General features: G+C 34.1%; 2 protein-coding genes across 2 annotated transcripts; both read left to right on the top strand.

Moving 5' to 3' along the window:
• Positions 1–2: 2 nt before the first annotated feature.
• On the top strand, positions 3–4,517 carry LOC119189424 (zinc finger protein 596-like; the record flags this gene model as incomplete). The annotated part of the gene is given in 4 exon segments (XM_037438979.1): positions 3–407; positions 409–526; positions 529–945; positions 1,629–4,517. Coding segments are annotated over 4 exon segments (1,176 nt in total), but the record flags the coding sequence as incomplete, so codon positions are not given.
• Positions 4,518–8,768: 4,251 nt separating this feature from the next.
• LOC115446722 (putative sodium-coupled neutral amino acid transporter 10) lies at positions 8,769–19,102 on the top strand. The gene is made up of 10 exons (XM_037438887.1): positions 8,769–8,970; positions 10,365–10,482; positions 10,747–10,903; positions 11,187–11,310; positions 11,614–11,735; positions 12,763–12,911; positions 13,401–13,537; positions 14,236–14,472; positions 14,750–14,909; positions 15,060–19,102. Exons 1-10 carry the CDS (start codon positions 8,887–8,889, stop codon positions 16,820–16,822), a joined length of 3,051 nt encoding a protein of 1,016 aa, XP_037294784.1. The 5' UTR covers positions 8,769–8,886; the 3' UTR covers positions 16,823–19,102.
• The last annotated feature ends 54 nt before the right edge of the window (positions 19,103–19,156 follow it).

The raw sequence follows: 19,156 nt of genomic DNA, 5'->3' as shown, positions 1-19,156 counted from the left end.
GGAAGCAGTTAACTTTGAGCAACGGTGTAGTGTTGACTGTCTCAGAACATGAATGTGATATATGTCACAAAATGTTCAGTTCAAAATCATCAATACGCAGGCACATGTACATCCACTTGGGCTTGAAACCATATACATGTCCACTTTGTCAAAAGAAGTTTTGTCACTATTTAAACATGAAGAAACATATGAAAAAATTACATGCAAGCCTAGTTGAAGAGTCGCACATATGCCATATATGTGACAAAATATTTAAGACAAAAGAAGATTTAGGAGTGCATATCAGCTGTCATATAAACAATGACATTGTATACAAATGCATATACTGTGCAAAACAGTTTTCACATCAGCTGCTTCTCAGCACTCATGAGAAAGAACATTTGATTAATGGAAGGTATCATTGTGCAGCTATGCCCAATGACTTATGAATGCCGTAACCGGCTCACAAATCATGTCAGAAGTCACCTGAACATCAAAGATTACATATGCCAATTCTGTGGAAAAGATTTTCTCCGTTTAAACTCAATGAGACAGGGGACCGTCCATACCACTGCAGAATATGTGACAGACGTTTCTCCCACTCCAATGCCCTGATGCTGCACATTCGCAGACACACTGGGGAGAAGCCATTCCCCTGCGCAGTGTGCCCCCTGGCATTCTCCCAACTGCCGCACATGAAAGCTCACATGCGCAAAATTCACAAACGCGAGAACCCTTACAAATGTCTCAAGTGTAATGAGTTTTTCAAGTTAAAGGCCCACATTGAGAACCACGATAAAGTATGCAAGGTCGGCGTGAAAGAGCTGTCCTTCGAGGAGAAGATCCAGGCATCGGTGCAGGCCGACGAGGTGGAGGTGGAGCCGCCGATGCCGCTGCCGCGCATGAGGTTCCTGCTCGCGCTGCTCTTCACCATGATCGCCAGCAAAGAGAAACTCAAGTACCTAGGTGCGTATCCATGCATTCTGTAGCACCGCTCACAACTCGGCACTGTTTTCGAGCGTGGTGTACATGCTTAGTGTGTGTTTGCCAGTAACGGGTTGTCACGAAAAGCGATTACATATACCGATCATTTATAATTACAATTGTTATAATGTGTACAATAGCAAATAAAAAATATATTTCCCCGTACAATAGACATCAACGGGTTTGCTCTGTCAACATTACGTAAGGCCGAGACTTAATCGGAATAACAAGGTCGTATCCATTGTAACGCTGAGTGTGCCATTGAAAATGCAAGTGCGATCGAATCGAACATTACAAAGCACAACTGATATTTTCACTGGCTTGCGAAACGAGTGCTGTGTGTGTGTCTGTCTCGCACGGTGTCATCGCATAGCTTACATCACGGTTTTTATTCTAGCGAACATATGTCATTGTGTCGAGAGCCGAACCATCGAGAGTACATGGGTATTGTAATGAGTGAGTTCATTTGCCATTGTGTTGTTAATTATTTTTGGTGTTGGGCCGGTGAAGGTGGACGCGGTTTATGGTTAATGGTCTTTATAGTTTTAACGTTTAGGTACCTTTTTGAGTATTAGGGTGGCGGTTGATTTAATTATAAATCCTTGCAGCTTGTATATAGGTATTTTGTGTCATGTATATATGTAAATAGAGGTGTTTTTTGTCAGGTTTCAACAAGCGTCTGATTGATGACGTACTGACGGAGTCGTTGGAAGCGATGGCTCAAATCCCGTGTGTGGACATGTCCCTCTCGCCTTACAAACGACTACAAGCCAACATCGACAAGTTGTTGAACTGCACCGTACCAAAGGAACAATACGAAATGTTTAAGAAGGAGAATAAGACGACTGAAGAAGTGCTGGAACTCTTGACGGATGATAAGAAGAACGACGATAAAAAGTAAACCGGCTGTCGTGAGGCTGGTATGGTATTGTAAGTTATAAAAGTTGTTTAGTTTAAGCGTAGTGAACCTATTTATTCGTAGATTCTCATTTTGGTAGTTGTAGCTGGTGTCTCGGAGATCTGTTGGTACTAGGTATAGTTTTTGGTGGTGGAGGAAGTCCCTGATATATTTTGTGCCATACCAGGTAATGACCACTAATGATGGTCGAAAACACGGTATAATACTCCACCATTGAAATATATCGTAGTTTATTTTATGCCGCATTCAATAATATTCGGTGCGTCTGCGCAGTTTATTATTTTCTGTCAAAGATATCTATACATATTATAATTCAAAGTTCCCTTTTCTATTTGTATGTTATCGATTTTCTCAAAATCTACTGAACGCATTTCTATGAAATTTGCTATGAAAGTTTAATAACTTGGGAAGAAAGGAAGGAAGCCGCGAGCAAAAGCTAGTTAGCCTATATTATTAAGTTACACTTGCATAAAATATCATGCACCTATTACACTGAACTGATATTGTCAATTTAAAATCTTGTAAATTTAGATTTATGACTGTTACAGTGGCACAATGTTTTGCTCAGTACGAGGTTCCGTTCTGAGATCTCTTCGAATCCCGGGTCGAGAAATTTGATATTCGGTTATCTCAGTAGTGACTCGAAGAAATTGTGTCCGATATGTTATAGGCTCGCCCTTATTACATTGGGATATAACTATCGGGGAAAAGTGGGCGCGTTAGTTGCAGCTCTGCCTTCCCCTTTGGAAATAAAGGCATAGTGTGTATGTTAATTTACAGATATCGACAATTCGTTTACTATGCAAGCAGAGGCTGACTTAGCGAGACAAATCAGGCAAACGTTCGGGGCTGTTTGGAGAACCTTTGTTTATGATTTTACTGACGAAACTATTTAAACCGGGTACCTTTTCTCCGGGGCTTCGCGTCGCTTTTTTTTCTTTTGCCTGGGACCTCGTATCGGTTAGGGCCGCCACTGTATGCAAGTAAATAACAATACTGTATATTGTCGGCTATAGGATGCTGAATATTGGTAAACTCCGGGACACCGTAGCTTAAAAAAAATAATTCCTAGGCGTAACTAGATAAACCTTCTGATGATTATTTACACGAGAATTGTGAAAATTCGTTTAATTTTCATGTACGCAAATAGTTTTTATGCGAAATCGGTGTGAAATATTTGAGGAAATCATTATTATATTGCGTTTTCATTACTGGGCTGTACACTGCGAGGTTGTAGGTTGTTTCCTCTGCAAAGTTCGATAAGGTATACTTCTGTTTATGTAGGCGTTGATGGACTCATTGCCTACCTATCTAAAGAATGAATGAGTTCCGAGTAAACTTAAAAAAACTACACATCGAATTGAGAACCTCCTCTATTTATTTGAATTCAATTAAAGTATACAAGCTACATAATCAGTGTATCGTAAATTTTATTGCTCAGTTTAGACTAGCTAATTCTCGCGGCAATATATTGCGCGACAACTTCCAGATGAGTTTACACTAGCAATATTAGTTACACAATAGATCGATACATATGCGACTTGCCGCAGATTCTGCAAGCTTTAAAGGCAAAAGTCGGCTTTTCGTGATTGTTTACATACTAAAAATTGCATGCGAAATTATTGACTTGCCAATCTCAAACTTTGCTTAGTTTTAAAACGCTCCAAGGCCTCTGATTCCGATTTAATACTATATCATAAACCCAACCAATTACGAGATAAATTTATAATCACGTTTTTCTAGGAACTACGTTTATAACGATAAGCTATATCTTTGTCGACAATGCATCATCGTTGTAGGCGTATATAACCTAATACGTTCAAGAATATTTGAACACGTTTGATAAACATTCGCAAACATTGTGTCATTCTAAAATGCGATTATCTGACATTGTAGCCGATGTAACTACTGGACATCTTGTATCTTAGGATGGCGAGTGTAGTGGATACCAAACAATACTTTGTAATTCAAGGTGTTGGTGTTTCTACTGTTTATGGGCGGTCGTATCGCTTACCATCAGGCGAACGGCAAGCTCGTCTCGTCATTTAAATCAATAAAAAAAAAGTAGAAGTTATTTTGAATCAATTTATAGAAGCGAATGTTTTATTTATTTTATTATTCGCATGAATAAATACAAACTTTGTAGTAATGTCTATTGTCTACACGAGTATCAGATAACGTCATAATAGTAGCGCAATGCGGTAAATTATCAATTTATGCTGGTCTTGTGTTGGATGAATGATTTTAATGCCTTAGCGCCTTCAACCGCTCTATAGATAATTAAAATTAGGAATAATTGTACGAGGATATATTGCGATTGTTGAGACTTATGAAAACAGGCTGTATTTGTCCATATCTGTATCTGAACTATTTTTTTCTTTACCTTTTAATGCAACACCAATAACATAAATTTTTATGACATTCATTAAATGATAAAATCGCTAATCAGGTATTCCGTTCGTGATTATAAATTATCTATGAAACGTTTAACTGAGGACAGTAATTCAGTCGCGTTGTTATTGTTTTCCATGCATTCAATTAAATTTTCTACCATATATTTTTCTAAACTTACTTAACTGACAGCTTTCTTCTTACTGTATTAAAATCGATGGACATTTTTTTAAGATTCATTTACCGCCATTTATAATAAACGATGCCAATCTTTTTTTTCGTACTATCTCAAAAATGGACCAATCAGAGCAGTATTTTTTGACATGCTTACAAATGAGTTATTTTGATTAGTTCATTTTCAGAATCGGATCGAAGATTGAAATTCATCTTCAATCCGATTCCGAGAATCAAGAAGACTGAGATCATTTATTACTATTGATGATATTACCCAGTTATTGCTTTAAACATTACCCCGTCTGAACACGATCAATTCTCACCCGCGTTGACTTATACGAGTCTTGGCAGATATTCACAAAACCACTATTGCTAGCAATAACTGCCTGGTGTAAATGAGGCTTTATTTAATAAAGAGATAACAAGTCATTCCGCTAATGGCTTGCGCCACAAAGTTACCGCACTGCGCTCATTCTGTGACATTCGATGTTGTAGTAATTATACTGGCCACATTGTCCTTCATACCGGAAGATAATGCTTGCATACTGCGGTTTTCCTGCATAACATAGACAATGTGGTGATACACGTAAGAGAAACCTGGCACTTTATAAATGTGTACAAATTTTTTTACGAAACTGCATAAAAAAATAGAATGGTTATAAATTTTATTTTCTAGGCCAATACCTACGCCTCTAATGAGTCTTAAGGTCTTTATACAGCACTGTACCTAATTAATTCCCGTTTAGTCGTAATTTACCAAAAAGATATTACTGTATAGGCTGAATACTTTTCATGCTTTAGCCTGATCATCATAATCCCATAGCTTAAAAAAGATTGAGTGCGGGATTTGAAGGTATCTAGTTTCATCTATGAGTTATTAATGTAGACAAGTGTTTAGTGTCATTGAAAATATATAATATTTAAGTGTTTTGAATACAATATGTGAAGGTTGTCCAAAAATCATAATGTAGATTTACAATTAGAATAAGTCATTTAGTGAATTCACAAGTTGTGAAACAAACATTGTCATACAAATTAACAAACATATTGTAATGTTTAAAAAACTGTTGGTCGGTTTGTTGTGCGTACAAAATTATTAAAAATCAAGAGTATTGTTCATTGTTGCTATTTTTATAATAAAAAATAGTTAAGGTGTCATAATTATTAAAATTACAATATGGGTGTGTTGCAGATTTCTTGCCCTCTGAGAGGAACCAACTTAACAGTAAAAGTTTAATTTTTTAAATGATAATATTTTCAGACGCCGTAACATACGGCTATATCGGCATCTTAAGTGTAATTTTCGCATGTATTGGTAAATATTAGCCACATTTTAAATAAACGAATGCCAGACTTATAGAAAAGATATAGGGTATTGGCCGCGCGGTCTCATTGTCTCTTTGTACAAAGCGGACAATTTGTAATGACTTATTCCGTTCTGTGTGTCAATAATACGCGCAATTTTTCGAGCAAAGGGAATCTGCAACAACTTATTATAATATGGACCGAAACTTGCCATTAAATTCAAAAGTGATTAGGCCAAAGAGAATAGTTGTAACACATTGCATTTTACAATAATTTATTTATGTTAGATTATATATTAGGAAATAATAGTAATATATTCGCATTCCGATATATTCAGAATGAATGTGCCATTCGGTTGTTTGGTTGTTTTATTTTTATTGTAATAATTATTATTTTATTGTTATGTAAGTTTTTGGATTTGAATTTTCACATATCATTATAAGTATGTATGTTCGACTGATCATACGATGGAACGCAATTCTTCAGTTTATTACGGGTGCTGTGCACGTTATATCTTTTTAGATTTTTGTAAAATTTTCTCTTTAGAAGATTTATGTGAACATTTTTTTTATCATAGATATAAAAACTTAAAATACCATAATTTTGTTTCAAAATTATTACGTATCGCATATTTGGTTGTATGTTTTTAATATTTATGATGATAAAAAACGATATACCTAATTCCATGTCTTAAAATTCAGATTCCATTCTAATAAACCATTGTGCCATTAATTGTTGATTCATGTGAGTATGATACAAAATTACTAAAAAGACATCGACCTCATATTTTAATAAGTAAGGTATATTAAAATATTTTCTTTTATTAAATTATCGTGGTGGAGTTGTCATTATGTTCCTAGAAAAATATATTTTTTCTACACCAAATTGTAACTAGTGTGTCTAGTGGCTACTAAACCGAAGATAACCATACCCCACCTTAGATTATAATTAAATGTAACGTGTGTATTTAACTTAAGGTCAGTATTTGATTATTCTAGCTGCTTAAATTGGTATTGTATTAAATTATTGCTGTTCAAATACTGGCCGGAAGTACCAAAGAATAAATTCAATTAATAAAATATTTCGTCTATTTTTGTTGTTTAATTTAATGGGACTCGAAGTTAATATACTGCATACGATATGATTCTCATCAGCAGAAGGTTTAGACTGACGAAAGTCTTTTTATACTGTCTATTTACTTATACACCTAGCACGATTTTATGCGTTATAGTATCGTTAACGTAATGGTTTCATTAAGTGTTTACTATAATGCATAAATTCTTGCTAGGGATACTGGTACAGATGTGATCTTTCATCAGATCTTCAAAAGGGCGTAAAAAAAAATTTTATTAGAGAACATTACAATTTCCATTTCCGAAGTGATTTTTGCTAGCTCGGTCCCACAGCGAACGAATGCACATTGCACGCACTCGTGCACGAGTGACCATTTTATACAAGCTAGGGTAGAATATCTAGATCTCATAGTATTTATTCACATATGAAAGAGTGCGTTGAACATTATTTATACTTTCGTCCCCTCCTGAGAAACTTCTTTCCTCCTTTTCACTTGATTTTTCAACTTACTCTTACCGACCTCTGCAGTTGACAAGCTGGATGTCAACAGTATCCTGCCTCAAGAGTGCAGATACTGCACCCTTTCACAGTAAAAGAGCATGATATTTTGTTATATAAAATATATGTAGGTTAATAGAATTTATGTCTTTATTTCCTATCACGATAACATCATGGGCAGGAAATAGTTCGTCGATCCAGCAGTACCCACAAAATATACATACCTACATGTCTTTGGTGCCCTTAGTTATGTTTTAAAAAAAGAATTATGCTATTGGTATGTAATTAGAGAAGTAAAATATTGAGATGACCCAGTGCTAAAATAAAAAGCAAATCGATGGCAAAAAGACTTGTAATCTTTACGTATTTGTACACGTATAACTTTTTCAGAGCTCTTGTGCAGTGTTGCCAGGGCCCTTGAGTCGTAAGTTACGTTTCGTTTCCTGAAATGTTACATTTTTGCTGCAAAAGTTACATTTTTTTTTTATTTACGCGTTTTTGGGCAAGCGTTTCTGTAGCTACGAAACCGCGGGGACTCGCGAAGTAGGAAATGTGCGCACGCGCACTCAAGCAAAATCAAGTTTTAATATATGCAATATACGTTCCATTTTGTCATGGCGAGCCATCTCTAAGTGTGAAATGGAGTCAGGGCCGTAGCTAGGGGTGGGCATTGTGGGGCAATGCCCTACCTTAAAATACTAATGTCCTACCTTAAAATAGTAATGCCCGACCTTAATAATTAACAAAATTGTACATTACTACTGAATGAAAATATATGGAGCAGCGGTTTTTTTATTTTACGATTTGGAAGTTGGTCCCATAGTAATAGTTATTCGTATTGATGGGTGAAATAAGTCTCCTTCGAGATTTATGGGAATTTTGTCTAAATCTGTATATTACCTTAACAATTACTTAAGCATTAAACTGTTTTTTGCTCACGTTACCGGAGTCAAGGAAACCAAAAATCGATTGAGCAGATCAGATTTAGTAACATTTTTATTTCCGCCCTGCTTGTAATTACAGCTGCCTTACCTTAAAATTCAAGTCTAGCTACGACCCTGTATGGAGTGAAATACTTTTTAGACCCGCCAGTTTTAGGTGCGTTCAATTTGGATGCGTTGAATAGAAATGCGTTCCTAAACCTGTTTACAATAAAAATTTTGTATTACAAATATCGTTGTTCTCAAAAGTTACGAAAATTGCCTTAAATATAAAAATTACTTACATGTTACGCGAGGGAGTCAAAAGTAACGAAAAATGTAAGAAATGTAACCTTCTGGCAACACTGCTCTTGTGACAACATTGACACATGACAACGTCAAACCAGGGCCTGAAATGTTCCGTGACACATTCAAGTGAAAATCAAGCATCTATGTTTGTTGCTTCTTGTCACACATATATTGCACAGTATCATGCCATCTCACTTTCAACTTAGTTGACATTCTTTAGAAAAATATGAACATAAAACAAAACAACGTATGAGGTGGACGAAGACTTGAGGTGTAATAAATTTGTTTAAAAAGAGTTACATTAGAAATAAGTGTTGCGTTTTCTTCACCAAAATGGGGACTGCCGGTCAGTCCATCACGCTGGCCAATAGTATTATCGGCGTGGGAATTCTGGCTATGCCTTTTTGTTTCCAAAAAGTAAGTACAGTTTACCTACTTTCTATTTATTGAAAAACTGGTACCATTCCTTTTTAGTTGAACATTCGTAGCATTTGTTTTAATATACTCTAGACCTACTCAACCAGATTCATAGACTTTTACTAAAACATACATATTTTATATTTATTATCTGCCCCCTTTTTGGTTATAAAATAGTTAAATTAAAATATTAAAATGAAAACTTACTAATGGCTAAATCGTCAAAGTTGACTTCAATAGTGCTACGTAAACCAATTGTAAATACTCAACACTGACCATTGTGTAAAATATAATAATATATTATAACCAAGATATACAATACTAAGGATGCTAAACAAATGTCATTTGAACATTAACAATTGCCATGAGTTGGCATGCAAGTCATAGTATTTACAACACTTTAACCTAAAGAGAATTGATGTATTCGAGACATACCTATATTTCTATCAATTAATTTCACAATGCGCTAAACAACATAATTTCATAATGGGTAATAAACAATTTATTCATGGTGTAGGATTTTCTCTAGGTAGGGCAGTTGGTGGGAGGAAGGAAAAATGATTACTAAATACAATGAAAGACATATAGGCGCACCCCCTTGTAAGCGCAAGGGCTTTTCGAGGCTGCCCCTCCTTAGTTATGTTCATGAACTTAATGCTCTCAGAGTTCCAAAAAAATCTGAATTCCTAGTTCAGGAATAGAGTTACTATAGACATTACCTTTTACATATATTCAGTTATCATATAAGTATTTATGAAAATACTCTTGTGACATTTATTATCTCAATTTGCATGGACTTTACTTTTCTTAATCCCCCCACTGATATGTTCATTACCGATATGTTTACGTGCCATGTGGACTTATACCTTATCACTATGAACATAAGCATTATTTTGAATTTGAATGGTGCAATTAATATACCCAATGATATAGAGCACTAATAAAAATTGAATATCAATTTGATGTCTTAATTTACTAGGCCTACCTATAATCAATTTCTACTAATTTGAATTAATGTATTTTTTTATACTTAAGGCGATACCTCAAGGTCCATTTTCATATATTTTGTTTCACCTTTAATCTGGGTAACTAAACAAGTATTGGCAAGTAAAGAATTTAAATTCACGTCTAGTTAGTGATTAGTTCTCGCAGTTGAAAGAAAAACGTAAAAATAATTAATAATCATGGATATTTCGGCCTTTAAAATTTAATATGACGAAATTTTAAAGGCAGAAATATCCATGATTATTAATTATTTTTACGTTTTTCTTATTATCTATCACACAAATTTAAAAGGGAATAATTTTTTTGTAATTTACATGGATGGTGATCACATTATTAACTATTTTTCCCTGGAAAAATAAATAATTTTAACCTAACTATGATGTTTTCAGTGTGGTGTGGTGCTAGCTACATTAATTCTTTTATCAATGGGATTAGTATCAAGATTGTGCTGTTATTTTTTACTCAAATCAGCACTTCTAGCCAGGAGAAGGAATTTTGAGTTTTTGGGTATGATTTTTCAATTATTTTGTACATATAAGTTGATACCAGTGCATTAACATATCAAGACGAGAGAGTGATTATCCATCAAATCAAATAAATATAATAATGTTATTAAAATATTTAAATTTTGAAATATTAAATTAGTTTGAAATGTTAAAGTAGTTTAATATACCATGAAAAAATATACATATTTATCTACCATACAAATTATATCATTACTGATTTTTTTAAAACTTTTTTATATATTATATCTTGTGGTAATGTTTTCAGCATTCCATGTATTTGGCCCTGCTGGTAAAATGGCAGTAGAAGTGGGTATAATTGGGTTTCTGATGGGCACATGTATTGCTTACTTTGTGGTGGTGGGTGATCTGGGTCCACAGATCATAGCCAAAATGCTGAATATCAACCAAAGTGATATTTTGAGGTGAGTTTTGGACAGCATATTTTTTGTACACCAGATTGCCTTGAAACAATTTGAGAATTGCAATGTCTTTAATATTCGATTCAGTGTAATATCAAGCTAAATTAAATCTAAATAAAAATAAAGATATTTGCTATTATACATGCAAATTAATTAAGAAGATTGGCTATAAATCAAATGGAAACAGCAAAATACAAATGCTAACAGTATTCAAATAAAAGAGTCGCCTAGTATTTTCTATAAAAATTATATCATTGTCAGATTATAATTGGTATTTTTATTTCAGGACATCAATAATGGTTATAGTTTCACTAGTTTGTGTGCTGCCACTGGGTTTGCTCAGAAATGTAGACAGTTTGAGCAATGTCAGTGCAGCCACTATTGGTTTCTATTTCTGTCTTGTTATGAAGGTTAGTTTAAAATATAATCAACAAAATAATATTTTTTTTAAATCAAAATTTAATAAATATATGTTATCCTTTTTCCAAATCATTATTATTTAATTTTATTAAATGGGATGGGATTGGGTATGTTAAGATCAATAAATATAGAATATTTTGTTGTGTACAATGTTGAATTGAGATGAGATTATATCAACATTAATAAAAAAAATATTTAAATATATTTGTTCTATGAAAGATAACACTTCTTTTCTAAAACTCTAGTAATAGAAAAAAGTGATCATGCCATTAAACACAGCGAATGTACGATAGGTTATAGCCGAGGCAGCATCACAGCTATTAACCGGCGAGTGGCACACTCGTATGGAGATGTGGAAGCCGTCAGGTTTCCTGCAATGCGTGCCTATCTTCTCTATGGCGTTGTTTTGTCAAACGTGAGTGATAAACAATTTTTAAATAAAATAGGGGTGTTATAAAATTTTTCGTTTTTCACCAGGCCCTATCTGAATACACTACAGGTTTAGAACAACACTTTTCTACAAGCATGTTGTATTAACAATTTGGATCGCTTTTTACGACTCACCCGCTGCTTAACTCTTGCCCTCTAAGGGATTCAGCCCAGCGCAAAATAACTTACCGACGATTTTAATAAACGATCCCATTCGCTTTTTTGATCCATGGCGAAAAAAACATTGACATGCTTATAGATGACTTATTTTGAGTGATTTATTCTCGGCGTAGATCGTAAATTTAGACTTAGTGTAGTTTAGTGAAAACGTCTTCTCTATTATATATTATTATTATTTATATTATAAAAATATTTCTTTTTCCACCAGCCCTTATCCCACTTCATTGTGGTGTTCACGTCACCTTTTTTTATTATGTTTGTGCAAACAATGTGGTTTAGTGTTTATGACCGACCAATTCAATCTTCATAAAATGTCTTAGATAATGTGGACGTCCTCACCTTTTTTATAAATTTAAATGTAAATAGAATATGTTACGGTGTTTTTAAACTTAACTCGTGTTAAACAAATATTGATTTAGGTGCAAACACAAATAGTATTAGTATAGTTGTCATAATGTGTACAATAACAATGTCGGCCAGGGCAACTAACGTGCACTTACACGTCTAGTATTTATTAATGAGACGAGCCTTCGATTATAGTTGCCACGCTTATAAAGAGTAGCAACTCTTTGCATCCCAGTATAATTTGAGATTCGTGAAATACTTGTTTTAAACATGTTACAAAAAGGATTTAGCTTAGTTTTAACGATAAACTGCATGCTTACCAGGCTTCGAGGCGTTAAAGTTACTACTTTGTGGTTATTGGTTATTTTGGTCCTTCGAGCAGGATGTTCAGTAAAATATTTTATTTCTTAGTATTATCTGTTAATTATTTGATTTAATTCTACCGATTTTTTATAGTTTAAACACAATATTGATTATTTCTGTTTCAGACAACTATTTGAAATTTTCGAATCTCTCCCATCATTGTCTTTGGAAAAAATGAACCTGGTCACTAAAAACGCAATAAATATATGTACGGGTGTATATTTCACACTCGGCCTGTTCGGATACATCGCATTCTGTTCACAAGAGATATCTGGTAATTGATTTACTACACTAATATTATAAAGTTGTTTTTTTTTTTTAATTTTTATTAAAGGTGGTGGTAGTTAGTATCTGGAATTACAGCTCAGATTCAGAAAATTGTTTCATAAATACTCTTAGGTCCAGGTGATACTAACAAGATTTAAATCAAAGTTTTGACATAACAATATAAATCGGAATCAGCTCAATTATTATATGAATGACTTATTCGGTGGCGTAGTTGTATTTCGTGCGCAGTGTGACTACTTATTTATGATTTTGTCTTCTTAGTAACAGCCTGGAATCTGGAATTTTCTGACGTGTCCATACTCATTCCATCACATCACGGGACTGAATACATATGGCGAAAAGTGCGTGGGTGTTTTTGGTGTGGGAAAAGTGCATAGTGAACTTTTTATACTGAGAAAAAGGACCTCTAGCCGGGCGAAGTCGAAGAAAAAATAAGTAATGATTATGTAATGCTAAAAAAAAATTATACTTTTAGGCAATATTCTCATGAGTCTCAGTCCTACTATGACCAGTGACGTCATCAAACTGGGTTTCGTGATGTCTCTGGCGTTCAGTTTTCCGCTCATCATCTTCCCCTGCAGAGCGAGTCTTTATTCTTTCCTCTATAAAAAGGTAAGATTGATGTTTTAAATATTTTTAATACTTGTTTGTAAAAAAGTCTATTTTTATAAAACTACGCAAATATTTTTTTTTAAATTTAAGTACCAATGAAAAAAAAAGTAAGAAAAGTAATCTGTAAATGGCTGCTATTCTATAATAAAAATATCTTCTAATAGCTTCTTTTTTCTTACCTATCTTCTAATACTTTGAAAAAGATATTTATACAAAATCAAAACTCCTAGCAACAATTTTGGCTTTCAAGACATTCGTCTTATTTACAAACCTTCCAAAATGTTATACTTGTTATTATAAAACTTCCGCATACCTCTCCAAAGTGATGGCGTATAACTTGATTATACTTCACTCATCGATATAATATATTATGTACTACGTACTAGAATTGGCGATCTGAACAATCACTGTGTCGAACTGAATTGAACTGCAATCCGTACAACTATGGTGTCAATATTGACAGCTTATGGTCGTGTGCGGAGTGTCTACTCGAGAGAGACTCGAGAACTCGAGTCTAAGTGTAAACCTGGATGTGAATAAAAAATATTAGTCAAATAAGTAAAATTATTTGTAGTTCAAGTGAATAAATAGGTTATAACAGTGACGTTTTGGTTGCCATTTTAGTTCAGATTTTGAACAAATAGTTTATATGGACGTTCGTGTCTATAGAATATACGTCAATGACTTCACCATTCCAGGTACACTCGTCCCACCACGATCACATGGTGAACCATTCGATACCGGAGAGGTCATTCCGCTGTATCACGGTGGCTATCATTGCAGTGGCCCTGTTCATCAGTCTGCTGATTCCCAACATAGAACTGGTACTCGGCCTGGTGGGGTCCACTATAGGAGTGCTCATTTGCGTGGTGTTCCCAGCGGCTTGCTTCGTCAACGTCACGTTCAAGAATACCAACGAAAGAGTTTTGGCGAAGGTAATTTTTTTTGCTTAGTTTGGCTAAGGGCTAAGCTGAGTAAAAAATAAATAATAAGTAAAAATAAGTAAATTTTATGTTATTTACTCAAAGTTATGAGCAAGAATTTAGATACTTTTTAGCAAAATTCTTGAATTTGGACCCTGAGCTGTTTCATAGATATCCCATAATCTCGACTAGCCAGTGTTACAGATAACCGACTTCACACCCATTTTGTGAGACAACAGTACCTACTGTCGAACTAGCAACCGACTATAGATCTATCATTTGCTTTCAGGCTATACTCCTGCTGGGTCTAATTATAATGGTTCTCGGCACGTACGCTAATTTACAAGCCGCTGAGACGCAGCTAGACAGATACGACGATAAATACATAACGCAAGAACGGATCGACAAGATCGTTGAAGATTTCTTTGAGAAACGAGGGAAATTGGAAGGTATGCGATGTTCCCTGGCTTTAAATAATTGTTATATTAATGATTCTGATTTAATGAATGCTCTAGGTATAAGTATTGATTTATTTTATAACTTATTGTTTCTTTATTGGCATGTTGGGAAATGTATTAAAATTTTGATATTAATTTCAGAAATCAAAGTGAAGCCTTTGGCAGAAAGTGTACCAAATCCACCAGATCCAATCATTATAGACAATAATATAATAAAAGATTCAGAAGTCCAGCCGCCAAATCCAGTTCCGCCGGATATGTCAAACGAAAAAGTGCCGAACAATCCTATTAAAGAACTCAAAGAAAAACATGAAGTTATAAAAACAAGTGCCGAGAAATTATCAGAATTACACCCGAAAGATGTGAAAGCAAAATTGAATGAAGCGCTATTGCAGAACGGTAATAGTCACGAAGAAAATAAGGAAGAAAAACCTAAAGAAGTCAATAATGCTAAACCTCCTAATGATGATAAAATCCACATGTTAAAACAACAGGAGCTTATAGAAAAAATCAAACAACACGGCGAAGAACAACAGGAATTAATAAAAGAAAAGAAAGAAATTGTAGACGAAATTCTTAAAACCAAGAAAGAGCTACAAGAAAATAGGGATGAGGTTGGCAGCGCCGAAGCTAAAAAGATAGCGGTGGAGAGCATTAAGCAGATTGCTAACATGGCTATAAAGAGTATCGGTGGTGTGTCAGAAAAACCAGATGGCCCAGCTGAAGAGGTTCAAAAATCAGAAGGGTTAGGAAAATTAACAAACAATGCAGTACTCGAAATAGCTAAAAAGGCAGCAGAAGCTATACAGGAAATTGAGGACAAACGCAGTGATCCAGCTGCCAATCCAGCTAAAGGTCCCGGTAATCCTATCAACGAAATACCTATTTTAAATATTATACAAAATTCCATGAACAGTCAAGGAAATGTAGAAAATGGCGACGTTATAAAAGATGATCCAGTACCAAATATTGCAGAGTCCCAAATAAAAGAAGAAAATATAAATCCAAAATTACAAGACGTTATCGCTAACGAACAAAATCGAGTACCTTCTGTAGAACAAGAAATTAATTTAGAGATTATGAAAGCCGAAAAGCATGACATCGAAGCTTCTGAAGTAAAGCCTGAACTTGGATCTAATTCTAACTTAAAACAAAGTGAAACAATGCCTAATAAAAAGGAACAGGCTGCTGTTAATATAAAACAATTAGATACTCAAAACAGAGCCGAAATTAATGGCGATGTTGAAAGCAAAACACATAATGTTCAACAACAAAATTTAAATATGAATAAACCGGTTAAAACTAAATCATTGAGTGGCCTGCATCCTAATATAGAAAAGCATGCCATTGCGGATTTACAACAAGATGCAAGAATCGATAAGGACATACAAAATAATAATGTCATAAACAAAAAACCAAAATTATTAAATCAGCCAAGCGTAAAGGCTCATTCGCATTCCCCTGACGAACCACAGTCGTACAAACAAGGTGAAGACTCGCAGAAAATAGACAGTAAACCCAGTCTTCAAAATTTGGTTTTACCGCCAGTTAATAACGATATAAATGTTAGGAATGAGGTTCAGAATGGAAAGATTCTGAAAAAGCCAGAAGCAAGTGCGAAAAATAAACCAGATTCGAATGCCAATATCGGTGGTAATATTCAACCAAATGTTCAGAACGATTTACACTCCAGGCAAAAGAGAGACATAGAAGATTGTCCGAAAAAGGTTAAAGTCAAAGAAATTTATAGGAACGTGATTGACAATAAATTAAAGAATTCTGAAGATATATTACCGCCAGTGGACTTTAACGGCGCATTAAAAAGACAACCAGTTGACCCGAGTCTAATGCATCACATTGTCAGATCTCTAAAGATGTACAACGAAATGGATAAGAAGAGATAAAAAAATGTTTGGTATATTTTTGTGCATTTTTGTGAAGTTTCCTAGAAATTGCTTACACTTGTATAGATGGAATCGCGAAGAATGTATATTTCACAAGGCAATTTTCTAACCTTATTTCTATAATTCGCATTGCTGGGTCTATTTTTTTATTCATACCATTTCGCATAGAAATGTGTATGAGATAAAATGATCTTATTTGATTGAATACTACCTCAGTATATAAGTCATGGAATAAGATATAGAATAAGACATAAAACTTTAACGCATTTGCATAGAATTTTATGTGTTAAGATATGTATAGTTTTGATAATAGCTTAAAAAATTAAGATCGTATCAGTGTGAGCAATTTTTAAGTTAATTTATTACGAAACGTCATCACATTGAATACTCCATTGTATGTAGTATTAAACTTTTATGGAGTGGACTAATTTAATCGTTTTTGTCAATTTTATTTGCGTGCGTAGAAAGGTAATTCGTACATGTTAGACAATAAATCATGTAGTATTTGTATAGCAGTGGCGAGGCGTCCATACAATCCGATTCCTACCGGCTTCCCTTTTAGGTTTATGGATGTTTGGCTTCGTTTTTATTTTTTGTTAAATTGCCCGCGATATTAACTAAGGCAAATTTTTGCCTCGGGTTACCTTTTGAAAAATTTCACTCTTCGTCACTGCTGTATAGATGGATTTATATCATCATCGTGGGTATTTTAAATATAAATAACCGCTATTGTCAGTTGTAAATCACCGAAGAACATAGAAAATGGCAGCCATCGGTCACGCGGTTAGACGTTTAATGTGTGCGAGTTTACTTACGGCATTAATTATTTGAAATCATTCAAGAAGTATTCTCTTTTTCATTAATTACCTATTTATTATCATGTAATTTCGCCAGTTGGTAAAAATAATACTATTAAATTTTTTGGTCAAATCACATATGCATTTATTAGGTTTATTTTTCAAATAAATCCTTTGGGGCAATGTTTTATAGTTGAGTTTAGTAGACCGTTAACTAATTTATTTCCATTACTTGTTTTCACATCATAGTTGCCCATTAAATTTGATCACAATCAATCATAATTCGCTAGCCCCCACCAAAGCTATGACCCGTGAAATAATGACCTTATTTACATTTTATATAGCAACATTGTATTTTTATAGTTAGCTTTACAATCTTTGTAATTTGGGTTAATCCTTATTATTTTTGCAATTAGAAGTTGAAGCTTGAACGTAAGGATATAGCGTCCATTGCGAATTTTTGCATCGATGTTGTCACGCGTTTCGCTTCTGTATTGCTACTACCGCGAGTTTGCGTTTGCAATTATACAAACGCATGAAAGATTGCTACTATTGTTGTATTAATACAAAAACCCACAAACAAGCAACAAGGCATCGTTAACAATGTTGTCACGATGGATTCATCTTGCAACTGTTGAGTTCACATTGATCCCTGTCCCGAAGTTGGGCATCGCTGCAAGAAGTCGCCGCGTGCTAGCCATTCTTTTCTCTGTGTATATCTTTTTCTCTATGAAATATATTTTACAGTATAACTTTCAGAGGCTTCTGTGTAACGTGTAGTAGATCATCTCAATGTACAGTCAGCTCCAAATTAATGTATACGCGGATGAAGACTAATTGTATTACAATGCAATTATTTAAAGTTCAATTTATTGCACTCCAAAATTATTGTAAGCAACAGGTGTTGTCTGTCGGGTACGTCTAAGGTTACAAGAGGGCTAAAATATAAATGTATTTTTTACATTATTAGAACTTATAGTAGGTATAATAATACTCCAATATAGATCATGATAATAGTGTTTCAAAATATCACACATATGGGATATATGTTAATAATATTTAAGTTTCTGTTTTAAATGTATTTGGTGTCAAGTGTTTTCTTCTTTATTTATTATTAGCATTTGCTCGCGGCTCCGCTCGCGTGCAAAAGTTTTTCTGGAATAAAATTACCGGTTTATATTTTCCCTGAATAAAACGCCTATAAGCACTCAGGAGTAACGCAGCTTTCAATTAGTGAAAGTATTCATTCATTAGTTCCCAAGATTAGCGCTTTCAAACAAACAAACTTTTCAGATATATATATTAGTATAGATTATTTTATAACGTGGGTGTAATAATTATGGAAATGATGTGGAATGTTTGCTTTTTGTATACATTGATATGCTGCTAACTGTACCTCTATTTCAAATACTACGTAATATAAATTAGTGTGATTGAAATACTTGTTGACTGATTATGTGTAAAATAAATATATTTTAATTAACATATTGTTTTTCTTAATGAACTCTAACCCCAATAAATTAATGATTTAAATAAA

This window comes from Manduca sexta, chromosome 15 (genome assembly GCF_014839805.1).
Source record: "Manduca sexta isolate Smith_Timp_Sample1 chromosome 15, JHU_Msex_v1.0, whole genome shotgun sequence".
Lineage (NCBI taxonomy): Eukaryota > Metazoa > Arthropoda > Insecta > Lepidoptera > Sphingidae > Manduca > Manduca sexta.
This window is presented reverse-complemented; position numbering and strand designations above follow the sequence as displayed.